The sequence below is a fragment of the Danio rerio genome, chromosome 18 (genome assembly GCF_049306965.1).
Source record: "Danio rerio strain Tuebingen ecotype United States chromosome 18, GRCz12tu, whole genome shotgun sequence".
Classification (NCBI taxonomy): Eukaryota; Metazoa; Chordata; class Actinopteri; order Cypriniformes; family Danionidae; genus Danio; species Danio rerio.
The window spans coordinates 26,444,432-26,462,250 of NC_133193.1; the positions used below are offsets into that span (position 1 = coordinate 26,444,432).

Here is a 17,819-nt window from a genome sequence, read left to right on the forward strand (position 1 = left end):
AACCTTGTGAAATTCAAAATAGTCACATTAAGCTTTCACCGTAAGTTTAATGTTGGCTTTAAAACTCTAGCGGTGCATAGATCCTATTGGCTTCAGAAGATCAGAAGAACTGATCAAAATAGCTTAGAAAGTTCATTAAATCATTGCTCTTCTCTAATTTTGATCACTGTTTTTTCCCCAACACAACAAAACAATTGCGTTAAAGTGGCACGTTCTTTTTAAAAATGTTTTTGTAAAGCACTTTTCCAGTATGGTACAACAACAAAAAATTTCCAAAAATCTTATATTGTCTTGTGTAAAATGTGATAAACTGCATCGCTTTATCATATGTTGCCTCAGGTCAGAGATAAACCTAAACATATAATCTGAAAGGACTAGATAACAAGCATTTAACCTCTTTTACCACACAATGAAGGCAAAGAAGCTCAGCATCCAGGCTATTTTGGGTGTCAAGTTAATAAGGGCTGTAACCACACGGGTCATTCAATTAAAAGCAAAACAAAAGGATCTCCATTTTTCCTAAAAACAGACACTGTGGTAATCATTAACACATCCTGAAAGCAGGAAACGTAGACAAATCCTCCAAAAGTCCTCCAAGCTGTGACCTGCAGTCAGCGTAATTAAGTTTAGTCATATTGGTTACAGACCGTTTCTATTTTTTTCAAAACACAGGGGTGCTTTTACGGATAAATGCGTTCATTATGTCAAATGGCCTGCTGACGTCTGCGGTGAGACAATTATCTATTTTTAACTTACCCAGAGACATAATATGAGCAACGTGTAGTGCAGTGAATCTCAAATACACAGCAGACCACATGGGTCAAAACACCCTGCAGAAGAAAAAAATATACAACTAAATATTTCAAATAGCTTGGTAATTTTGAACAACTACCTCCTGGAAGAAAAATACCAAACTTCTAGGAAAACATCCAGTCAAAGTTCTCTTCAGGCCTCAAAGCAAATGCAATCAAATTTGTCTCCGTCCTTTTTGGGAAAACATGCTTTTAGGGGCAGTAAAAATAAGAGTGTCCAAAATAAAACCTTTCAAATGTATTTCACAAGTCTAAAAAGTACTTTGAAAAACATTTAAGAAGTTTTACACTTTCAAATGTAGAAGTGTAAACAATGTTGTTTGATGTAATCATTACTTTAAAAGCACCTTTTTTTGTAAGCTTTTTGGACAGAACTGTGTGTAGGTATAGTGTATCCACAGTCATATCGGGGTGATATAAACAGAACATGTTTTTTTTTTTTTTTTTTTTTTAGTTTCCTAACATTAAAGTAGGATCCAAATCCCTCCCATTTTAAGGTTCATGCAATAGTGCGATTTCCAAGCAACTAACAAGTCTCCCTAGTAACACGTATAATCATATAAGCAATACAGGACGTGTACAAAGCAACCAGAATAAAAAAAAAAAAAAAAAGTAATTTAACAGATTTTTTTTGGTGCACATTTGCTTTGTGTAAAGTTGAACACACGATGTAGCTCCCTGGTTCAACAAAGGATCGACTCTTTCACTGGTGTTTTCCCATGATTTATTTTCAGTGGAGCATTCACTTCACCAACACAGTCATCTTACACCGAACACCTTACACCATAAGCCAGACAAAGTAAGAGCTTTGTATACAAAAAGAAAATGAAACCAAACGTAAGCAAACATGAAAGCCATATACAAACAAACAGACATCACTTAAACTTTGTATACAAACTCAAAGCAAACAAAAAAACATATTAAACATGAAGTGTCAGTACCTTTTTCTCCAATCAAACCAGAAGCTAAACTTTCAGACAGTGGCAGACCGCACAGCTGGGACGTCATGATCATGTGCGATATTTCTGTGTATCACGTTTATAATAGTAATCAGTTCAAAATAAAGGACTTCCTCTTTTACACTGAACACTTCCATAACATAAATATCAAATATACATATAATAAAGAAGAGAGAGGGAAAAAAATATATAAAATAATCATTATAAACATATTGTAGAAAAATAGACAAGATAACAAACACCATATCAAAAGTCATTAACACACTTGCTGTGTGTGTGTGTGTGTGTGTGTGTGTGCGTGAACTTTGTAACAACATTGTGTGTGACTCATCAAAAGGCTTAAATTAACTCCACAACAAACATCAAATAATGATTGGGGAAGTTCTTACTGTTTTCACAAATATTATGTGAGATCTGCCTTCATGTCTGTCACTGTGCTGTTTATCTGACACAGCCAAGGCGGAGATTGAGGCACACTGACAGGTGGGCGGGGAAAACAGCAATAAAGGCACAGGCAATGAAAATCTAATATTCTGAAAGGTATAATAAATAATATGATGAGTGTTTTGAACTAAAACTTTACAGACACGTTCTGAATAGACAAAAGACTTAAATCTTGAAAAAGGGGTAAAACAGCTGCTCTTTAAAAAAGTATCAACAGTACGTTTTCTAAAGTGAAAGATTTCTTTTCTGCATATTGCTTAATTTATGCCTCTTAAAAATATTACAGTTAATGTAGGTTCAACATGAAAAGCATCTTAATGTTCCTGGATAAATGTATACTTTTATTCAGCAGATTAATAAATGCATCAAATGTATTAAAAGTGTTAAAGGATTTTATTATGCAACAAAATGATTTTTTCTATGAATATTCGGGGTCAAAGAAAATAAAATAAAATTGAAAATAAAGTTTCTTGAAAATAAAGTTTCTTGAGTATTTTCAGAATTAAAGTCTATTTTAGAATTATTTATGAAAGCTCATAAGACAATGATTTTTACACTAATGCTTTTAAAAGAATAAATAACAAGTAAATTGAAAAGATGTCACCTCACAGCAAGAAGGTTGCTGGTTCGAGTCCTGGCCGGACCAGTTGCCGTTTCTGTGTGGAGTTTGCATGTTTCCTTCGGATGCTCCGATTTCCCCCACAGGTCCAAGGATGTGCACTAGAAGTGAATTGAACAAACTAAATTGTCTGTAGTGTCTGAGTGTGCACGAATGAGTGTGTATGAGTGTTTCCCAATACTGGGTTGAAGCTTGAAGACCATCCACTGCATAAAACATATGCTAAAATAGTTGCAGTTCATTCTACTGTGGAGACCTTTGAAATTGAGAATAAGCTGAAGAAAAATAAATGAATGAAATTGAAATGAATTCTCAATAATACTTTCACAATATTTTGATGACACAAATGTAGCCTATAAATAGACACAAAAAAAGTTTACTTACCCAAAATTTGAATGTACTTGTGTATATAGTCAATACAACAACAATTTTTAAAAAAATAAAATAATAATAATAATTAACACCACATGAGACAAATGAGTACAGCAGTATGTCCTTTATAAGTTATCACAAATACATTCACTTAAACAAGTAATATGTGTCACATAAAAAAGAAATGCAAAACATCCCCTCCAAAACCCTCCTTAAATACAGAAACACTGCTTGCAATCCTAAAACAGATACAGTACTATGCGGCTTTAATAAATTCCCAAGTTTACATACTTGACGCCCTTCACGCCTGGCCATCCTTGAGCACACATGAGTGTGTGTGAACAGCTGGGTGTGTGTGCTGGATTTGGCTACAATATCACACGCTCTGATAGCTGCCTTACTGTGCAAACATGTTCAGCTACAACTGACAGACAGTTCCAGTGCACCATTCACAATTACTAAAAACACCTCTGAGCCCATTTAAGCATACTTTGTTTCTTTTTTATCTGTATGTTAGAGTACCTGGACAGTTACAACACAATATTTCCAAGTATAAAGTGAAAGTGTCAGGTCAGGATGTTAAAACTACATTTATTTTCTCCTTAGGAAATAGACTTTTAAGAAAAATGGATTAAATGTTAACAACAGAGTACTGTGTTTAGAGTTCTGTGGTTGTAAACAGATTGTATATGTTTTTTCTGAACCCATATGTTCACATTAGTCTAACAATTGTGTTTAAAAATGGAAATTATCTAGAAAATCTACAAAAAATCCACCAATCAGAGAACTGATGAGCAAAGTGCACCAAAAAGACATTTAGCCCCGCCCACTCCCATAAAGAACTGTTAATGGCATAAAGCTCCATTCATATGCACAATTTTTTATTGTTGGTTATTTTTATATGTATTCTGAGAAAGGTTTATACCAGCCTGGTTGATCTCCTATAATGTTTCTTGCTGGTACAGAAATCTTGGACCTAAAAGCAAGTAAAAACTTGCAAAGATTGTTAACATTACTAGTAAGATCATATTGGACCCCCATAAGCAGCTTGTGGAACTATATTAAGCAGACCAAATGGAAAGCCTCGCTGATAGTTCGGGACTCCACTCATCCTCTTTATTATGAATTTGAAAACCTTCCTTCTGGTAGACGATGCAGAGAACCCACAGCAAAAACAAATATTTTTAAGAAATCTTTTATACCGTCTTCTATTACTAAACTGAAAAAATGGCCATGAAGTAGCTTGTATGTTATGTTGTGGTTTTATAGTCAGGGTTGTGTGTTGGTAACCTGAGATATAGGAAGCTTTGTGTTTGTGCTCTGCGATTGTGTTTTTGCATTTGTGATGTTTGGGAGGCCAAAAAACGAATTTCCAAACGTGGACTTTAAAGATTTCTAATTCTCATTATGACTATTTGACTGTCAAATCATGTGATGTAGTCTGGCATATTTGTTTATGTAGACTACATGTTGCTTTCAATCTATCATCGCCTGATGTCCACGACACACATTGTCATAAAAAAAACTACATAAATTAAAGAAGTCTCTGTAATTGTGTAATGAATGTTTTCCCACAGACGGAAGTTTCCTGTCTGTGTGTGCTTTCTGAACAAAAACAATAGAAAAATAGATTCATTCTCTTTGGAGCTGCAGGAGCAGTTTCAAAGCAACGGTTATAAACAAAGCAATCAACGGCCAGTTGCCTTCAAAAAATTATATGGTGGCTGAGAGAACTTAACATACAGTAACTTAACAACACATGCGATTACAAAAAAAAAAAAAAACACCAGTAAATTAAGATAAAAATCTTCATCAGTTTGACAGCATATGTGTGGCAAATCCTCACAATGCAAAACAAAGAAAATGCGCTGCAATTTCTCACAACGCACACAAATAGCATGAATTTAAAAAGAGGGTTGCTAACAAGTTGCTAAACGGCACTACAGGCAGTGTCGAAGACATTATATGTCATCAAGCTGAACTGGTCTGGAAAGCAGCCCGCCGCTTGTGTAGGACATTTGGATTTGTCTGTTATTTAGGTATTTTCATAAATTGTATTTGACAGCTTGTAATATTTTTCTAATTGGGAATTCATATTGTGTGTGGATAATGTCTTCACTTATAGAGACCGTCAAAACAGATTAGTTTGTTGATTATTTATTTTAATTAAACAATTTTATGAAGATACTGCTAACCAGTGCAGCCTGTATCTTTCCTGCTCTCAGTAATGCAAACGTGAAAATACATTTGTTAAAATACTTGAATATTAACTCATTTTAACGTGATCAATTGATTTTTCATCGTTTTTTTCTTCTTTATCTGAACACATTTAATTTTGTGGCATAACTGCAATAGTTACACTCCTCCTTAAATGTACTTGGTGACAAAAAAAAAAAAAAAGAATGTTGTTCTCTATCCATTTTGGGACTCGCAAGCTTTTGATAGACCTAACCCTCAGGCCTCATCACTAAGGTAAGCGGGCTGTATGCACGCACAAGATACACTTATTTAAATATTGTCACCTTTGAATTATAAGGCTCTATCGAATGACTTTGAGATATTAAGCTTTAAAGATTTTGTATTCCATATAGCAAACAGTATGTGTGTAACAAATTTTTTTTAAATAAAAAGTAATGTAAATAAGTTATTTAATAAGAATATGTCAATAACTCAATTCTGACAAAAATGTCAGATAGAACCTTATAATTGTACTGTGACAAAATGTCTAATGATAATACTATGTAGGCACATTTCTAAAACATACAGTATGCGTTTCAAAACTTTTACAAAAACTGTAAAGCAAAACAAATGTATTGCCAACAGGAAAACTAATTCTAAAAGGCACGTAAGTCTATATCCACAGATCTGTTTTTTTTGTGTAGTTGTTTGTAATATAAAAGCATGGATCATAATATAATTAACCGAGAAAGTAAATTTTTGTCATGGACCATATTTCTAAAAATAATCTTGCAAAGTTGTTGGAAGCAGGGTAACAAGCACTGTTAATAGCCTAATGTTAGCTTTTCAAATCTTGAGTTTGCATATAAGATCCAAAAGTGATAAAAGTTACATTATCGTGTGAGAATTATCTGGCTGGACAAAACGTGCAAGTGTAATGAACTGTGTTTGATCCCAGAGCTTAGTATTTGCAATCTTCAAAATGCCTATGAGAAAACCCTATGGGGATTTTATGCTAGCAGCTGATTGGCCTACAAGGGGACTTCATAGTTCCTTCACTCTATAGTCACGGCACAATAAGCAAATCCCAGCTGGGTCAGTCCATTTTTTGGGTCCCCTTGAACCATTTCCATTGAGTTCTGTGCCATTTACATGGGGTGTGAGAAATTGCAGCACGGTTTCTTGATTTGCTTGCCTTGTGAGAATTCTCATCGTGTTTTTAAAATTTTTTTATTTGTTGTCGTTGAGAGGATTTACAACGTATATGGTGTCAAATGGATGAAGATCTTTTCTTAATTTGCTGGTGTTCTTTGTAATTCAATGTGTTTTCTTAAACTGCTGCATGTTAAGCTCTCTCTGGCACTGACAAATTACCCACACCGCATTTTGAATGAGAACAGGAGTAATTTCTGCCTTGGCTATCGATTACCAACATTTATCTTTTTTTTTTTATCTTTTAAAAATGCAGCAGCACAAAAAAGCTGTATGTTAGTGTACCTGGACAGTTACAACACACTGTTGTCAGGAAATTTGAGAGAAGCTGTGATGTTGTTTATCATCACTATTTACAGTTTAAGCACTTTTTTCTGTTAAATTTGACATGAACTGCTAGAACGCCGATAAAGGTGTTTACATACAAAGGAAAATTGTGGTGTTGGGCCAAAAACTACCCGTTATGATTGAATTATGTTTCTGCTGTTTTTTTACCTTAGAAATCCAGGTAATGTGTTAACATGACATTACTTACAAACTTATGAAACATTATGAAGCTCTGGAATGTGCATGTAAACAAACTAACTAGGCAACTTTAGTGCTGACACCTTATGGAGAAGCAAAGTAGTGCAAAAACAAAAGTACATAAAAGTCCTATACTGATCAATTTTGCTTCACACAATGTGCGTGGACCCTAGCATACATAAAAAGCAAAGTACACTTTGGGCTCAACGGTCACAACACTACTCACTATGTCTTTCTAAGGCAACTTTGTCAAGTTTCACATGATGCAGCATAACATTTTTTCCTACTTGAGGCACTAAATTATCATCCAAAGTACTGTCTAAAATGTATACAACAACATAGTGGTAAAACCCCTCTAAAATATTAATTCGAAGTCTAAACTGTACCATTTTAATTGTGAAAAAAACAGTCCTACATTCAGTCATGCCATCTGTGGGCTAAACAGACACATCGACTGTAAAGGCAACATCAACAAAAAAGACAATCATGATTTAGATGTTCCTTATTTTACACAAAATGTTCCAAAGGCTGAAGACAAAATGAAACTCTTATTTCAGGATTTCTGCAGGGTTTTAAAAAGTACAACATTTCAAAATAATAATTTTAAGCCTTAAATGGGTAGTTTACAAAAATATATTTAATTCTGTCATCATTTTCTCATTTATTTTCCCTACTTTGGAAGTCAATGGTTACTGTTTCCAGCTTTCTTCAGAACATCATCTTTTGTGTTCAACAGAAGAAAGACTCAAACTTCAAATATACGCACGCACGCACACACACACACAAATAATACATTAACACATATTATGGACTCACGACAAGGGATGCGTTTCTTCTGTACACAAATTAGTGTCATAGGCCCTTTGAAAATCAGTACATTCTTAAGTTTGCGGATGACATCATTATTGTAAGTTTGATGGTTGATGAGGAGGCAGAACATGGACCTGTTGTTGAGTATTTTACAAATTGGTGTTGAGAGGCTGGTCTCTATCTGAACACAGAAAACGAAAGAGATGTGCATTGACCTGCGGCAGAAGCAGGATGTAGTTTTAAGTACTATGGTTGATAACCACCAAATTGAATTAGTGGAAAGTAATAAGCACCTAGGTACTATGGACCTTTTTCATAAGCCTCATAAGACTTTAAAGTTTTTAATATTTTTATTCTTTTTAAAACTTATGAACATTTCTGTGTTTATGTAAGTAGTATATCATCATTTTTTGCCATTCGAATCAAAGAATTAACGTGTCTATGGGAAAGTACAGCAAATTTGACATTATTTTCTCCTCTGGCTGCCGTCATCAGTCTCACTCGATTATTTTCCTTTTTCTGATAGCCTTTATAACATCATCATATCATTTTTCTTATATTATAACAAAAAAAACAATTGTGAAAAATTATTTGTTGTATTTTCCCATTTACTGTGCTCCAAGTTTTCTTTGATGGTGGCATTTTATAATTTTCATTGATTTGTTGGTTTGCTATCTTAAAAGTAAAACAGAGGAACTTGCTGTCTGAGGTTTTAAAAACCTGCAGCAAAGTATCAGGGATAAAAGTGCCTGGGTTGTCCTATTTGTATGAAAGGCCATCAGATTACATCTGATATATTTCATTCTCTTTTTGTTTCATTTTAAATACTTCCCTCAGGATCTTTGGCAAAGATTTAAATTTTCATTTATTCCTTTTGCAATTGGTTTGCTGAATTTTAATGGGAAGAGGTAGTTTTTTTTTTTTTTTGTACTACTAATGTTGTTTAATGTTTGTCTTAAGTGTGTGGTGTGATATATGTGTTGTAAATCTAGTATGCTGCAGAAAAAAATTCTCCTAAAAGGTGACAATAAAGTTTACAGTAACAGTATGACAAGAAAACAAAATCAATATTTGTGATTTAGGTCTTTGAAATAAAAAAAAAAATGAAATGACATTCATCATGTTTCTGAATTAGTCCTAAAGTCTTTTTTATGAAACCTGCAGAAACCCTGTATTTTCTCCTCTACGATTTGCTTCCATCTTGTGGCCATATTTGGCATTTAATAAACTAAGACACTTAATGAATGATGTAAAAAACAAATGATATGAAAAAAAACTAACACCAGAAAGGGGCTTCTTATCAAACAGCATGGGGGATTAAAAACCTTTTTAAAATTGAACACTTTGGAAAACATCCCCTCTTCATATATTGCGTTCTCACTTATGGTCAAAGATTTACCTGAAATATTCAGTTGTTCCAGACTTTTTCACAGCATTTCCTTCCTTTGTGTGTGTGTAAGGTCCAGTGTTTAAAGAATTCATGTAGGAGGTTTGCATGGTCCCGTGTGCAGCCGCAGCGCCCCCTGTCTGTGAAGAGCACTTAAGGTCCTAAACTCCAGAGGCATTGTGTGTGGACTGGCACTAGATGTGTAGTGGTACGTTAGTGTATCATAGTAGTGATACTTGACTGGTTTGCCGTCAGGGTCGTGAGCGAAGGGCCAGAAGCCATACAGGTGGATCTCATCACAAAAGCGAGTAGCCATGGTGTACATCAGCAGTCCAGTGGTGGGACGTTTGATCTGGACATGGTTGGTCAGCCAGTAACTGTTAAAAACAACAACAACAACAGGATAATAAAATAAGAATAAATATATACAATAAATAAACTTTATTAGGATTAACTATACACTCATCATCATTTATTATACAAAAGTGGGTATAATTTTCTTTAATCTACATGTGTTTTTGTAATATAACATTCAGAAAACACAAAAGGTTGTGCAAGCTTTGTTCAAAAGGTTGAGATCAGTAATATTTCAGCTCTTAAACTCAAGGAGGCTACATTTATATGGTAAAAAACATAAGACTAGTAAAATTATGAAATATTACAATACAAAGCAACTACTTTCTATTTTAGTGAAGTTTTTAAAGTTATGTCCAGAGGAGCACATGATCGCGGGTGTTCTCTTATCCATAATCAGTAATAATCCAATCAGATTGATCCAAGCCTACTATAAATAGACCGCTTTCACCCTACTGCCTTGTCTTCGTTTTGGAAAAATACCCCCTTCCACCCCATCTACTCCTTTTCCTTTTGTTCTAAGGGGAGCTCTCAAGACCTACCTGATCTCAGACCCCCTTACCTGCTAAAAGACCTGGCAGGGGCCCTGAGTTCATTTATCTGCAAGCTCAGGGTTCTCTACCAGGGCAACATGCCAAACCTGCTAATAGAGTCCAGCAATATCTGTGTGAACTCTTCCAATGTCATTTATACATGTGATACAAAGATTTTTTAAACCCTCATTACTTCAGTGTCATATGATCCTTCAGAAATCATTCTAACATACTAGATTAATTGTCAAATGTTAAAATGTTGTTAAATTTATATGATCCAGATGTTTTAATGAGCTCAAAGTAAGAACGTTCATTTGAAATAGAAATCTGAAATTTTGCTGAAAATGATCATTTTAAAGGTTTTAAACAGCTTTTTAATTTCTGAATAAAAACCTATTTTGAGTTTTTAAAAGAAACCAAAACACATTTTTTCAGCTTTTCTATAATCTGAAAATAAAAAGGAATAATCTGAAATTTGAAGCTCACTTTTTTGTGATCTTAACCATTGCAAAAAAGCATCAAGTTCTTTTATGACGTATTTATCCCTTTTACAAGATGTAAGATAAGCTTTTCAGCTCAAAATACCCATCAGGTTATTTATTATAACCTCCAGAATCTGCCCATTTTGGTGTCTGAATACATTGTAGCGGTTTCTGTAGCCTGTGGCTTTAAATCTAAATGAACTGGTTCTCCCTGCCCACAGTTCCTCCGTGCATGTCTGCTTCTCATCATCAGCTAGATCAGATAAACAGCACAGTGACAGACTCGGATGAAGCTGAAATACGGCTCAGTCAAAAATACCAAGTAAGTTTATTTGATGTATTTGTGGTGGAGTCTATTTAAGCATTTCTGAAATGATGAGTCTCAAACAAATGTTGTTTGCAGTATAAACACACACACTCACAAATTAGAGTTTACTGACACTATGCAGCCGTGGTAATTTTAACGGTTAGGAATTACATAGCGATTTTACTGTCTTATAAAAATCACAGTTGTAACAAATATTTTAATCCAGTTTATTTGCTAAAATAAATGTACTAAGGACATGTGAATACATGTCATTATAAAAAACATGGTACCTGTCAATCAATTTGGTGGGCGAAAAAAAATAAATAAATAAAAAAAAAAAAACGTATTCCTACATCACAATGCGGTGTACCTCAAAATCACTGGGATTTGGGTCCTATTTTAACATCAAGAAATAAAAAAAAAAATAAATAAAAACAAAAGAGAGACTTGTTGTGTGTTTATCACTCCAATATGACAATGGGCACACTATACCTACACACAATTGTGTCCAAACAGCTTACAAAAGTTGATTTTCATCATAGGTGCCCTTTTAAGTGGGCACAAAGTCAGTTAATTCAGGATGATGGTGAAAATACTTAGTATTTGTATAAAACCTGTCATTCTACATTTTCTTTATTTAATTCAAAACTATTCTTTTTTTACCGTCACTACTAATTAAATCAGACTATTTTAAAAACAAATTAATAGCTTAGTTTACCTCAAACTTTTAAAAAGGTAGCACATAGTGTCAGTCAAAATGTAAAAAGGATTATAAAATCCCAAGTGTGTTAACAGCTAAGGTTACTAAAAAAAGGAGCTCAAAAAATAAAAAGCTCAGCTTCTTATGCTAAATCCCCCTTTTTAAAATATTCTCATGCAAAACTCACCCACATCCAGCCCTGACAGCTGTGCAGCTCTTCCACGTTTAAAAAGGAGGAGATCAGACAATTGAACAATGTCCATTAGGATGCACTGAACCCTCTCCAGTCCACTCGCCCCTCAATACCCTCCACAATAGACCTCTCTCTGAGCCTCTGCGAGGTGTCATTCATTCATTCAGGACGGCTCATGCAAAAAGCTCTGGAGGAAAGGAGTTTCAGATAACAAAGAGCATCCAACATCCCCGTCTTAAAGCTGCCTCTATAGACTTTGTAAACTGAGGTTGAGTGTGAAGTTCTTTATTCTCATTCACTGTTAATAAAAACTTTGGGTCAATAAAATCTGTATTTATTTTTTAAAGAGTCTTCTTATGCTTACAAAGACTGCAATTCTTCCTTGAAAATTATAGTAAAACGGTAATATTCTGAAAATACAATTTATCTTTGAGTATTTTAAAATGTAATGTATGGTGGTAATGTTGAGCTTTAAAAATTGTTTGCTTAATAAAAATGTATTATTAGTATCACTGTTAAAAACACTTTGAAAATAGTATATATAGCTCAAAAATAATAGTATACAAAATATCTTTAAATTAGCATTTTTACATATTTTGCGATTCATGTTTTTATTCTTCCACATTTTTTTTTGTTTTTGAACTGCACTATGGGACATTGATCTTTCTACCAACAACTTTTAACCTAGAAAGGTTTAAAAAAAACCTTAACACTATTCAAAATGTTCATAAAAGTGATATATTGTCTGGATTAGTGTTGTGCTGTATATTACAATACAAAAATCTTGCATTAAACTACCGGTAATTTTCGATTATTTTACAGACTTATTTATATATTTTTAATCCATTATATTCTTTGAAACTACTAAAATGTCAATACAAATCACTTTGTCGACTTTTGATGTTGAAAATCTCCACAGTTTAACAGAGCAGAGATCAACTTCCCATAATGCAAATCACAACCGTAAATAAACGGAAAACACTTTGGAAACTGTTAATTAAAAACAATTAAGTGCATAATTAACCATTGTGCAAAAACAAAAACTATAATAAAAAGAGAATAAATAATAATAATAAAAAAGCAATGACAAAAAGGAGCTTACATCAAAAACATAATCAGAAAACTCAACTGGTGAAAAAGTTTACACAAAAATGGCCTACTCACCATCAAGTGGTTCTAACCCAAACACAAAAGATATTCTGAAGAATGGAACAAATTAACTGCTGAGATCTAAAGTAGGGGGAGAAATACTATAGAAGTCAACAGCTACCAGTATCTAACATTCTTCAAAATATCATCTTTGGTGTTCAACATGGGAATAAAGCTAAAACTGGTAATGGAGGGTGTGTATATGATGACAGCATATTGATTTTGGGGTGGACCGTCCCTTTTAATGTCAACAGACAGTTGTAAGTCAGAGTAATGTAGGCTTTTAACTTATAACTTATATCCAATCTCTGTGTAGATTGATATTGAGGATAGTGTGGGACTATTCCACACTTTTAGATCAACATCAGAAGAAAAGTCATTCCTTTGATTTCCATCTACATCTCTGAACCATCAGAAATCTATGTTGATAAGCTTAGTGTTCTAGCAGAGTAAGCCTTAGATAATAATCGAAATTGGAATCTTAATGAAATGCATTAAAGTGGTAATAATTTGTACATTAATTAATAAACGACACTTAGTTTTTAAAGAGTTTATAGGTGGAATAAATCTCTCAGGTTCCCACCAAAAGTGCCTGAAGCACCTGAGGGCCAAAACACAACCTCTGTATTGTTTTGAGATCAATGGTTCTGAAAATTCAGTTTAGCTGCCCCACAATTTAAAATACAAAAAATATTAAAACACTAAACAGTTATTTTAAATTGAATGAATAAATAAATAAATAATAATACTGTACTTAGATTAAATAACTAAAGCTTAAAAAAAAAAACGACCTTTCTAAAATCGGATTATCTGATTTAGATTATTTGATCTAATTGCAATTTCTTTTAGACAACCAATACTTGCTCTGAGTAAATCTGAAATGCAAGCATAAATTTACTTGCAAAAAGCTTAAAAACTGCTCCATATTTATTTGCTCATGTTGTGCCAAAAATTCAACACAGACTCATTGGAAATGCATGCTTCAGCCTAGATTTTTGTGCAACTGCAAAAACAGGGGCAAATTATTTTGCTAATTAATATTTATTTTCATGCAGTTCTTTGCACAGCAGGTCAGTTTGCTTGGTAGCTCACTTTTTTACAGTTGTACTTGAAGAGATAAAAGCACTGTAAAATAAAGATAAGCACTTGGTTGCAGACCTTTTCTCTTATGTTTGCTTTTAAAAACACTATTGGTTGAGATTAGGCCCATGTTTTGCTAGGTGATCTGTATGACAAGCTCCACCTTCTCATGGTTGTGTCCAGGAAGGACATGAATCTGAAATGTACAACAGATTGTACACCAAGTAACATTTCAGATTTGCAAAAAATGAAAACAGCCCCTTCTAATTGTTTTTTATTTTATTTTTATTTTTATCTGAAATGTATCCGGAACAATGTATTGTATTTGTATATTTAATTTTCCTCCAATGTGTTTTTTTTTTTTTTTTTTTTTTTTTACACAAAAGATACTTTGAAAACTGTTAGAAATTAGTAACCACTGATACTAGAAAACCTAATACTATGGAAATTCTTGGACCATAGTACCATAAAGAAAAATTGAATACTATGGAAGTCAATGGTTAAACGTTTCCAACACTTTTCAAAATGTTCTCTTGTGTTCAACAGAAGAAAAAACTTTAACGAGATTGTGATTAGTGAGGGTAAATTAAAAGGTCTGAACTATCCCTTTAAAGTTACCAATACAAGTTTCATTTAAAAAAAAGTTGAAAAAGCTTTATGCAGCCACTAAAATTGGAATACTGAATGTAGAATAAAAACAAAACAAAACATTAAGACAGACTTGATTTATTTTTTTGGATGTACTACTCTTAAATATACGCTAGTTCTTTTTATCATCCTTTATCAACAACTCCACCATACTGTAATAGCATTTTCTCTTCAGTACACCCTCAGCCACTAAACCTCCCCTCTTACTTGACCTCTAATCTCATCTCGGCAGCTCATATTACTCAGATGGATCCAAGAAAAACCATCCTCATGCTGGTGCATTGTAAGAATGACAGCTCCAGACACTCAGCTCAGAGGGAGGCCTGAATGGCCGTCTTGAAATATGCAGAGGTCAATAGAAGAGCCAAAAGGTTGTGCTATTTAAAGAACCCGAACACAATTTAACCCAGAGGGTCTTCTATTCTGCTAACAATCCAACAAAAGACTTCTGTATGAATACAGATATGGGTTGTTGACATGAGGTTGCATTTTCCCTGCCACACATGACAAGAATGAACATAAAATTACTTTTTTTTTTTTTAGTCAAATGTCAAAACTGTCCTATGGTGTGACTTTTCTCAAAAATAGGTTAAATAAATTATTTATCATATAAATAACTCATATAAATTAAAAAGCAAATTGTATAATCGTTAAATTAATACTTCATTTTGCAAGTGGCTATTTTTAGCAAATGGCAATCATGTCCTCTGATGTGAGAATATTCTTTTTTTTATTTATTTATTTTATAAAAATCGGGCAATTCCACTGAAAACTTTAATTAGTTGAAAGACCCCATTCAAGATTCATGCGTCTAAATTCTCCGGTTTAGGCCTATATTTGTGCTACATTTGCGTTATTGTACTACGAATGAGTTACATTTTTGTTTGAATTAGTCACATATTTTAGTTTTTTGAACTACTAAATGTTGCTGTCCATTGGTGCAACATCCCCATTTATTGAAAATGTACAACTAGTCGAAGTCGTCGAGAAAAAAAAATATTAATCATAATTGCATATAAAATATATACTACTATATAAAGAATAGTGTACAACAATGTAGATAAAAAAATAAATAAATAAATAAAAAATAAACAAAAATCGCTCTCACACCTTATTATTAAAGGTACAGTAGGTGATCTGCCAAAATGCTATCTGTTAGCATATCTTTGAAAACACAGTCCCTGTCTTCCAAAGCCACACCTCTTAAAATCACGAACATGCATATTAAAAGATCATTCACCAGTTAGAAAACTTTATACTACAATTCTTAACTAAAAACTATTATATTTAGTACGTTTTCAGTTGTGTAGCAAGCAAAACTCGTCATAATGTGCAATATTTCATGCATGCAAGGATCGCTGATCTCACCCTCTCATGCACTTTGTCCTGAAGCAACTACTATCTGCTTAGCAGTTAGCCGGAAGCGTGCAGGAAATTCACTTAGTTTTAAGCCATACTTGCTTGCTATTTCCAACCAAATATTTAAAGTAGAATGGTAAACAACTCTCTCAAAGGTGGATCTGCATGAACAAGGTGCGCAGATGTACAAATCTACATTTGTTCACAGTAGGGTTGGGCGATGCTGACCAATTTGGCATTGTATGATGTCTAATGTCAAACATCACAATGGACGATGGCATCGTTGTTGTAGGTGCCGGTGAATTATTTATGAATAATTCATTTATAATTAATTAACTATTTGCAGTCTACCATTTTAACTATCAGACCCGCATTTTCTTTGTTTTACCCATAAGAAAATCATAAATAAATAAAGATAAATTACACAAAATTACGGCTTATCAATCACTTTTTCCGCGGGACTCTGGCTTGAACAGGCAAAGTGATCTGTGTCGTTATAATGTGTGGGCAGACTTAGTTAGTAAAAAATTGCACAACCAACAGCAACCAACCAACAGTATCTGAGATTTTTGCTAAATTTACTAAGTGCAAGCGTGAAAGCAAGAGATTGAAGCAGTGTACCGACGCTGTAACATGTTACCTGTTAGATTCAAAAGACCGAAGAGTCGTTAGAGATAAGATTAATTAAATATCACGTTTAACAACTATAGTGAGACATGATCTAGCGGTACATCCTTGATAAACTGTCTGACATGCACTGCATTATGTATTTGTGCTCAAGTCACCAGCTAACTGCTGGAGCCCAGACACGCACGTATGCTGCAGCAAATGACAAAGAGTGTTTGTGTGTGTGGTCACGTGACATGCATTTTGAGTGGTATAGTGTGGAAGGAGGCCTTTTAAGAAATGCTAGATGAGCATCAGCGTAGAATGGAGATTGTCATTTTAAACAAAAACATGTTCATGTAAACAGGGCCTAAGGGGGTATTTTTTGTGAGTGGTTAATGCAGCGACAGGGCGAAGGATCGCGATGCCGGCTCATCATCGTGATGTCTATTGGCCATTGGCGATAGATGATGGCATAGTCTATCGACCCAACCCTAGTTGGCAGACAGTTTGGGCTACTTATAAGAATTATGGGAATTATTGGCCCAACAAATTTTAATTGGACAAATATTTTTTGTCTTATGCCTAAGCCCAAATATAAAAAGACAAATAAATACATTTATATCATTTACTTTAATCATTACTATTGGAATGTGAACCAGCACAACAAAAAAAGTTTCTGAAGAGAATCACTTACTGCACCTTTAAAGTGTTTTTCATAATTTTTGCCATCACAGCATAGAATGTATTTAAGGATGCTTTCACACTTGTTTCAATTGCCTGGACTGAACCCAGGTTCAATTGTCCCCCCTTGCCACCTTCTTGGCTGGTTTATGTTCACACAGCCTTTTTTCACAACCCCGGTAAGCTTGCATCATCAAGCTGCTGTTTTGTGTACAGCTGTTGCTAGGTGATGGCCACAAAAGCAAAGTGGCAAAATAGTGAAAATTATATACAGCAGTTATATCTTATATCAGTTATGCTGCAAAAAAAAAAAAAAAATTAGACCATTAAGAACATCACGTGATGTCCGAAGAAGTCGTTTTTAGTGGATACATGCAGACCAAGGTAGGTGATACACAGGTGATGC

At 33.9% G+C, this 17,819-nt stretch overlaps 1 protein-coding gene across 2 annotated transcripts in view; it reads right to left on the reverse strand.

The window, feature by feature from the left end:
- Nucleotides 1-227: 227 nt before the first annotated feature.
- The window catches only part of st8sia2 (ST8 alpha-N-acetyl-neuraminide alpha-2,8-sialyltransferase 2), a 32,975-nt gene continuing 15,383 nt past the window's right edge, over nucleotides 228-17,819 (reverse strand). The window contains exons 6-7 of one of the 2 annotated variants that reach the window (XR_011007159.2): nucleotides 9,331-9,695; nucleotides 228-2,935 (exon numbers count right to left, since the gene is read on the reverse strand). Coding sequence is in view for 1 of the 2 variants with exons in the window: in NM_153662.1 (NP_705948.1) it covers nucleotides 9,410-9,695 (286 nt within the window). In the remaining variant the exon portion in view is untranslated. 2 annotated transcript variants of the gene reach the window in all.